Source organism: Harpia harpyja, chromosome 13 (genome assembly GCF_026419915.1).
Source record: "Harpia harpyja isolate bHarHar1 chromosome 13, bHarHar1 primary haplotype, whole genome shotgun sequence".
NCBI lineage: Eukaryota > Metazoa > Chordata > Aves > Accipitriformes > Accipitridae > Harpia > Harpia harpyja.
In genome coordinates, this window is record NC_068952.1 from 9,182,096 (window position 1) to 9,191,025 (window position 8,930).

General features: G+C 50.4%; 1 protein-coding gene across 1 annotated transcript in view; it reads right to left on the reverse strand.

Moving 5' to 3' along the window:
- The window catches only part of TGFB2 (transforming growth factor beta 2), a 65,968-nt gene extending 58,663 nt beyond the window's left edge, over window positions 1–7,305 (reverse strand). The window contains exon 1 of the mRNA XM_052806395.1: window positions 6,398–7,305. Within this exon, the coding sequence (XP_052662355.1) occupies window positions 6,398–6,740 (343 nt within the window). The 5' untranslated portion in view covers window positions 6,741–7,305. The remainder of the gene's footprint in view (window positions 1–6,397) is intronic.
- Between the last annotated feature and the right edge of the window lie 1,625 nt (window positions 7,306–8,930).

Here is an 8,930-nt window from a genome sequence, read left to right on the forward strand (position 1 = left end):
CCAAACAGCAACACAAGATGTATTTTAGTGGAGTCTGTCTTTCCACAGTGAACGAGCAGTCTCTTTGCGCTGCTGCCTAAACTCATCCCACCTGATCTCCGCAAGGAGCCAAGAGCTTTCCAGGCAGCATGCATGAACTGCCGTGTGTTTCCCTTTGGAAAACCTGGCTGATTTAGAGAATGCTATGCTACCCAAAGAGGCAACTTCTCTACTCTGGACCAACTTGCAGAGCACCAAAAACATGTAAAAACCTGCTCATCAGACAGGTCTAATGAAGCCAGGTCTAGCACTTCATTTCTCCAGGGCCAATCCTGAGCCATTCCAGCTAAGAGAACCACGGTACTAAACAGGCTCATGAGTCATTCATAAATTCAAAAACAACTGGTCACACTGGAAGGAGATAAAACACAACCCTTCACACTAAATTGGTTTGGTTTTTTTTTTCAACTCCTCATCTTCTTGTCACAGACAAATCTTGGAGTTTCTCCTCCACACCTTGCAGCTGTATGTCTTGTACAGTTGGGTGCCCACCTGCAATCACTTAAGAGCAGCAAGGACAGCGAGGACAAGCGTGGGGAGCTGTTTCTTCTTAAAACATAGCTGCTTCAGACTACTACAGGAAGCCAACTGACAGCAATGCTGGAGCTAGGCACCTACTCGTTCACACCACAGACTGAAAGGGAAACAAGCAACAGCTTGTGGCTGAAGGCAGGATGCAAATTTTCCCTAAACAAATGACCAAAACAAACTTTTTAGTCTAAACAAATCAGCAGAAACATCCATAACACAGTATTACATTAAATAAAACCTGGGGAGCATATCATCCTCAAGCTAAAAACTGCCTGCTTGAAAACGTGCAGCATGTGGTTTCACAACAGGAACGGAAACATTTGTGTCTTCATTCATGACTTGTTTTGTCACCTTACCCTGGGGTTCCTCTCTTTATCTGTAATACAGGAGCAGTCTAGCACAGACAGTGCAAAGGCAAAAGAAGCCAGCTGCCCAACAGGGTCAGCCTTCTTCAGGATCACGGGAGTACTGAAGAGCCTCTTCTTTCCTCTCTAAAAAATCCTGTGAAGCATTTCCTTCTCACTGGGCTCCGATGCCCAAATGACAGGTTTGAACGCAGCAAGAGGGATTTGAACTGTCTGGCTTTGTTCATCTCTGCAAATGCGTCATAAACCAGGCCCCAGTTCAGAAAGCTGATTAGGCATACACAGAGCCTTAATGTTAATGAGTCCATTCATGTGTGTGAAGCTCCGCACATGTTTCAGAACCGTGCTGAAGAAGCTCACCGAGGACGACAGCCAGGAGTTCTCATTCATCTTTTTGCTCAGCTCTGGTGCAGGCAGGAATGTCAAACTGACAGCAAAACGCTGGCAGTAGTAACTTCAAAGTAACACAGCCATCCTGGTGACCATTACTGTTCTCACACAGCGCACCAAGGGTGAGCAAGGCTAAAAGCAGCAGCTAATGAAGATGATGCTCTGCTTTCTCCACACAATCACCTACTAACACCCAGTCCTGCAATTAAGTGGAGCCAGCAAGAGTGGCATGAGCCCTGGGCGCTCCTTGCACATGTCCAGCCACGAGCAGAATGCAAGGGCACATTTCCAGACAGGTCTCTGGGACTGTAAAATATTCACACTGCCAACGGGCTGGGGAGTAACAGGGGCAGTGATGCACATCTAACCTTTTCACTCACCAAATTAGAGTGGAAGCGCCTCTTGAAAACAGACACCGGAGATAAAGTCAAGGAGGGTTACGGAAAGGACTCGGGAATATAGCCCTACATTTCTGTCTTGCAGGTCTTCTGACCTTGCAGCGTTAAAGAGGGGGGTCATGGGTGTTTTGCTTCCGCGCTTCTTCCTCTGGAAGAAACGGAGGGACCACGTACCATGCCAGACCCGTTTGTGGACCTGCCCCTCTCCCAGCTTGGCACCCTGCTTACAGCAAGTCACTGGTGATTCCGAAGGCAGGCAGGAAACACACATGGTGCACCCCGCCATCTGCTCCATGAGTGGGAGTGGAAGAAGAGAGCGCTCTGATTTCAGCTGCCCTTGGTTAGTGCACCAGAGTGTGTTATTTTATTATCCCTCTTAGTATGTAGAGGACTGCTGTCCAGAAAATTAGCCTGCCCCTTTTTAAAGCCATTTGCAATTTCCTGGGTTTTTTCATCACCACCTAGGAAGACTGCAGTAAGTGCCATTCGTGAACAAGGAGCAAGGAACTGTTCCTCCCATGTCTCTCCTCGGGGAAGCCTTCGCATTGCTTCAGGTCCTCTCTGCAAACCAGAGAGTAAGCCCGGCAAACGCCTCCTACAAGAGGTGCTCCAGAGCACGACCACGGGGACAGCATAGTTAGAAGGTTTTAAAATAAGGTATTGCTTCTGAGACCGTTTCCGTATCATTAACATAGGAAATTCTGAAAGATTGAGTTCTGTGTTCTGTTAAATGCAAACACACGTGAGCCACGCAGCCGTAGCTGTTAACATCGTGGTAACGATGCAGTCAGTGCCGGCACACGCGGAGCACGGCCATGGCTGCGCAAGTAATTCTGGTGCCCTGAAGACAAGGAGCCCACATACCTATAATTGCTGGTAAATCAAGTCCTTGTTGATAAAGTAGAAGCATGTCATTGTGCCCTGCCAGTTTATAATGTTGTCTTTCATGAGGTGAATATTCAGCAGAATGACTGTCTCTGTAAAGCAATATTCAATGGTACAGAGCTCCTGAGAAGACTAATCCTACCACCCAGTGCAGGCTGGAACCCATGGAGGCTCCTTCATACTAAAGTAGTTTAAAATCCATGCAAAACCAGGCCCAAACCCAGAACTGTGATTTCTTAGGCTACTGAGTACTTACAGACCTAGCCCCAAGAATGCAGAAAACTTAAAAATTTACCTGCATTAGCCTTAAGCCATCTGTACCGACTAGCTCATTGACTGTGATTAAAAATTGCCATGAATGAAGATGACAGAATTGGGCCCCAGCCCCTGCATACACGTGTTGCCTGTTTTTCTCGAGTACCCCAGTTATGCATTAGTATTACAATTCACAATCCTTAACTGTGCTGGCATTGAACTTCTGTTTATTATCAGCGCCACGGCAATTATCACCCAGCCTCAAATAAATAACTAGCTCAAGTATCAGGCCCTAGGTAACCAATGAAGAACTGATAAGGAATAAACTTATAACGTGATTCGGCTTTCACAGAAATTCGTATTAAGCCTCTACTCGGGTACCTTTGCCTAGGCACAGAATTCACAAGAACTCTCCCTGACGTTGTGCTCAGCTTCCATATCCCACCTCCCTCTTTAAACTGCTCCGTCAAACAACTCGATTTCCACCTGCCAACTGGACTTAGGAGAGATTCAGACTTTCAGTATCTAATCCACACTGTCGCGAGCACAACGCAGGCACGCATGCTTGACAGACAAAAGCTTTTTGGTTTTTCCAAACCTCTTTGTAGCATTTTTTTCTGCCACTACTTTTCACATCTGTTGGTTTTAGGTCTGGCAGTCCCTGACTCGCCGAATTTCCACATATATTCTGACTTGATGTGTCTTTAACCTCAAGTGGACTGTCAAGCCAGATGCCAGATGCCCCCTTACTTCCTCAGTGCAAACTATCAGTAAACCTTAGCATAACTTTACTTTGAGCCTTAAACTAACAGCATGTGAAAAGATTAATATGAATAAATTCAAAACTAATCAGATCCCTTCTTTAAATGTTGACACAGTATTATTTATATCCCATAAATACCTTCTTGACTAAAATTCATCCCAGGAGATTGGCATCTTGCCAGTTCTATTCATATTTACTGTATTTATACAGTACAGTTGGCCAAGGATAATATTTAAGACAAAATATGCCTTAGGGTATATACAATATCTCTTATAGTTTTCCTTTTAAATCTCCTCATTGCTAAAAATATTTAGTCTGAACTTTACAAAATGCCCCACAAAGACCTATCAGCGATCTGTAGTGATATATTGCTGACTATGAGTATAATTAGAGCATATTTGTAATACTTGGGTTGTAGTCAGTTACTGAACGCTAACAACTTGTGGTAAAAACTGAACCACTGATCTTTCCCATGCCTTCCTTCCAGCAGCTTTTGACCTCCAGCGCGTTCACACTGATCCCCTTCTCCCTCCTGCCTCCCTCCGACGCAGCAGAAACCGTAGAGTTAAAAAAATTCACTCCGAGACATCCAGGAGAAAGCACCCGCAGCCGCCAGAGCTGCACTTTCAATTTCTTCCTTTAAAATATGGTGGAGCGATTTCTTCCTTTCTGTCTTTTTTGGAAAGGTTCGCTCCATCCAGCATAACTAGAGAGCAGTGGAAAAACAGTTAACCTACTTACTCTGATGTTAGCGACAGCCCTTGCACAGTAGTACTGGATCTGCTGCTAACTGGCCCTCCGATCCCAAACGTCTGATGCACTCTGTTGGTAGATACCTGCAATCTCCTTTGCTCTTCCAAAACCTCTATCGATACTTCAGTACAAATCTGGCCTCTGACAACACTTTAAAAATAGATCCTCTTTTGTCAACACCAGCCAAGTTGCACACCACAGATATTTTAATTTTCTGGAAAGTATGCGCCTACAGTTTGGACTATCGGTTCTTTGTAGTTTGCTTATGCGAGGAAAAAGGACAGATGTGCTCAGGATGGATGCATTTTACAATTCTCAGAGACTCTCTGTTACAGGGTCAACTCCACAAGCCAAGGCACTGCTATCTGTCTTCCTAACCTTTGCCCATAGGTGCTCATTCCTCTGCTCAGGGCAGGATCTGATAGGTCTCAAAACAAAGTGCTGACAAACACCAAAACCACCAGCAAAATACTACAGTATACCAACATGGAAAACGGGCATGATTTCTGTGTTCTCGCTATGGCTATGAATTATACTGAACCTCTCTGCTCATACCCACTTGGCTCCAAATATACATTAAAAAAAAAAAAAAGTATTTCTTCCCTGAGGGTAACAAGGGTGGAGTGTATTTATCATGGCTATTATGGATGGTGCCATTATTACAACAATAAAATGGCTCTGACTGCCAGGATGTCCTGTACCTGATGCTGTCATTTAAGAATAAAGGAAGAAAGGGAGGCAGCTGCACCGAGCGTGGGGTTCGGATACCTTGGCTGGCATCCTAGGACTATCGCACGCAAGACGGAGCAAGCCCCAAAGCTACAACTTGCTAAACTAAAAATAAATAAGGGGAAAATGCAATTAGAAACTCTAGGATAAAGTTACCAAGATGGCTGCGTTATCTATTTAAGCAAGAGGTATGTGCTTTTCAAAAACAGACAGCAAGTATATAGGGCATCAAGTCGCGGGGGAGGGAAGAGAGAGAAAAGTGAGCTAAATGAAAAGAGTAGGGACTAGGGTTTGGATATGTGAACAGTGAAGTTATTTTCTGCTTCTGGTATTTCACTTTCCTCAGTATAATGATGATCTAGATTCTTTTAAGGGAGTGCGGTGCTTTTTTTTTTTTTTTTTCCTATACACTTAAACTTCCCTACCAAAACAAAAAGGCACATCGTTATGATTATTAATCATTCTAAGTGGATTTCGTCAGCGTGGAGCATTTGTACCGCTTTTTTTTTTTTTTTTTTTGTGCAAAACGTGGCGTGGATCACCAGAAGGTCATTAAAAACAGCAAAAGGCAGACGGGCTGAGGCAGGTTCCAAGAACCGAGGCTACCCAGAAGGGAAAACTTTTTCTGTACCTGAAATGAAAGCGCCCATGAACTGAAACTGGAGGCTAGTTAAAGTGGGAAGCGGAGGGAGGATGCCTGTGTGTCTGTCCTCTCTGAGCACCAATCTGAATAGCGGTCTGCGGGACAATGTTCTGGAGGGGCGCAGATAGAAGAGGAGCCGGTGACTTTTTTTTTTTTTTTTTAAAGACCTCCTTTTCTTTTCAGTTATGGAGAGATGGAAACCTGCCCGATCCAGACACTCCAAGGGAAACAACAGCAGTGGAAAGATATTGGCTCTTTTTGGAGGCTGCACACGGGGCTGCCGGGGAGCTAAACCCAGTGCTGGGGAGGGAGCGGGATCCTGGGCGGGGGGGAGGGAGCTTTGCTCAGGTACGTGGTGGTGGAAATCGGAGGCACCTTTAGGGACTCCTGGGTGACTTCCAAGGGGATCGGAAACCTCTCGCGGCTGGGGGGGCAGCTGACACCCCCCACCCACCCACCCCGGCACACGTATGCCCCGCCACCTAAACGAAACCCTCGAAGCCACCACCTAAGAGATGCTGAGGGTAAGAGCGAACCGAGCAAAGGCGGCAGCTTATGATGCATGGGGCTGGTATTTGGAGGCGCCGGACACTGCCAAGCCTCGGGGGCGAAATTACACGCACATGCACAAACACAGCGGACTTACTTTCGGGATAAAAAGGCTGCATGTCTATTTTGTAAACTTCTTTGGCATAATACTCCTCGTCGCTCCTCTCCCTTTCGCAAGTGGCGGCTCTGTGGTTGGCTTTCTCTTGCAGCAGGTCCCTGGTGCTGTTGTAGATGGAGATGACCTCCGGGGGCACCTCCTCGGGCTCGGGGTACTCGTCCGGGGGGCTGGTGAGCTTCAGTTTGCTCAAGATCTGCCCCCGGATCGCCTCGATCCTCTTGCGCATAAACTGATCCATGTCGAGGGTGCTGCAGGTAGACAGGCTGAAAGCCACGGTGGCCAGATCCACGGTGAGAAACACGCTCAGGAGATAGCAGTGCATTTTAAGTGTTTAAATACAGCGCCCCCCAAAAGAAGAGTGACTTTAACAACGAACAACAACAACGAAAAAAAAAAATTAAAAAATAAAAAGGGGATGTGTGCAAACAAAGGGAAGATCTGCAGACAAAATGCAGTTAAAAACCGGACTGCAAGGACGACTCGCAATCGAAGAACGCGCGGGAGGCGTCAGTGAAAAAAAATACCAATAACCATTAAAAATAAAAGAAGCGAGCTGCCACCGCAACTAGGTAAAATTCGGGGGTGGAGTGAGCCGGACAGCAAAAAGAGGGGAGGGAAAAAAACCCAAAGAGATAAAACAAACCTGCGAATCAAGTAAATGGAAGAGAGACTGTTCTCAGCGCGCTGGCGGAGCAGGCTGGAAACCAAAAATTGAAGGGAGGGAGAAGAAGGGAGAAAAAAAAAAAAAAAAAAAAAAAGGAGGGGGAGAACACGCAGCGATGGCTATTACAGGGCGCTGCCGCAGCCGGCGGGGGAGCGGGTGCCGGCGCGGCGCTGAGCCCCGCCGTGCGCCCGCGGCGCCCGGCGGCTCCCGGCGGGCAGCGGCAGCGGCACGGCCCCGCGCCCGCTCCCGCGCCCGCGCCCGGCGGCGCTCAGCCCCCGCGGCGGCGCCGGCAGAGGCGCGCACGTGTGCGCCCGGCTGCGCCGAGCCCCGGTCCCCGCGGCCGGGCGGAGCGGCAGGCGGCGGCGGCGGCCCCGCGGCGGCGCCTTGCCCCCGCGGCGGCGGCGGCGAGCGGCGGCGATCCTCCGTCCGGCCGCGTCCCGCAGGCTGCTGCGTGCGCCCCGCGCTGCATGCACCGACCCACCCCCGCCCGGGCCGCTGCGCGCCGCAGAGCTGTTTCCAGCTCCCTCCTCTTCCTCCTCCTTCCGAAACGCCAACCCCACGCCGCAGTCAGCGAGGCAGCGCCGCCGCCCCGACAGCCTCCCCGCGGATCGCAGGCGCGGAGCGGCCGCCCGCGGCTGGCCGCAGCGCAGCGCCGCTCTCCGCCCGCCCCCCCCACCCCCCCACCCCCGGCCTATCCCCCGCGGGGCTGGGGCTGGCCCCGGCGGCGCGGCGCGGCGCGCAGCTCCCGGCGGCTCTAGCGCTCCGCCCGGCGCCCCCCGCCCGCCGCCCCCGGCCCCTCGGCTCTCCCTGCGAGGAGGGGACGGGTGCCAGCAGATAACATCACGGCCGCGCAGGGAGAGGGAGATTTATAAGGTCTCCCCGCCCGCCCCACGTGCTCGCCTCGCCGCGAAGTGACGTGGAGGGGCTGCGGGGAGCGGAGGGCTCCGCCGGCCGCGCCGCCGCCCGCCTATTTATTCCCCTCCGCGCAACCGGCGGGGGACTTGCCGCAGCCCGGCCGCCGAGGTGCCTCAGCCCCCGGCGGGGGGAGGCAGCCCGGAGCCGAGAAGAAAAAGCAACTGCCGGCAGGCTTTTTCTCAGTTTTTTTATTGTTATTTGTGAAAAGGAAGGCTTTAACTTCACCTTTCTTGCACCTATTATTAAAGTAATTGGGCCAAATACCGCCCCTGCTTTAGAGGAAGAATTACATGCCGCTCGGAAACCGCTTGGATGCGTTTCTGTTAAAGGTCGCAGGGTAAGGATCTGCCCCCCCTCCCCCCCCCCCCCCCCGCACCGCCAGCTGGAGGTGTTCAGTCTTTGCGCTGCCCCTCGCCTTGCTCCTAAGGTTTCGCGTCCAAGTGCGTTCTGGGCAATTCTCATCGCTCCCCGCTGACAGGCCGCCTGGTAATCAGTGCTACCCGCCGAGCAGGGAGGGGACGAGAGAGGAGGATTTGCTCCTTCGCCGAGGTCTCCTCTCCCGTCAGAAGCGTGCAAATACATCCTCATCTGCACTTGACAGAAACTCTCAAACCCCGAATGCTCAGGCTGCGCCTGTAATTCGATTTTTCCGCTGCCTCTTTTGGCCACAACAAACTTCACAGGCTCCATCCGTGCCTGCTCCAGCGCGTGTCTATGGGGAACGCCTCGTGCTTTGACCGCCGGAGGACAGCCGCCCTCCTCCGCCCCAGGGAAATTACCCTACAGTACACTAGGCATCCCTCAACGTTACGCCATAAAGCTTTCCTTTCACAGTCCATTTATCACCCCTGTACATCAACATTAACTTTATAAAGCGATCAAGTAGCCTTTTTCCTTACCCTCACCCATTGTAGCCCTATATTCCCTTCTGAA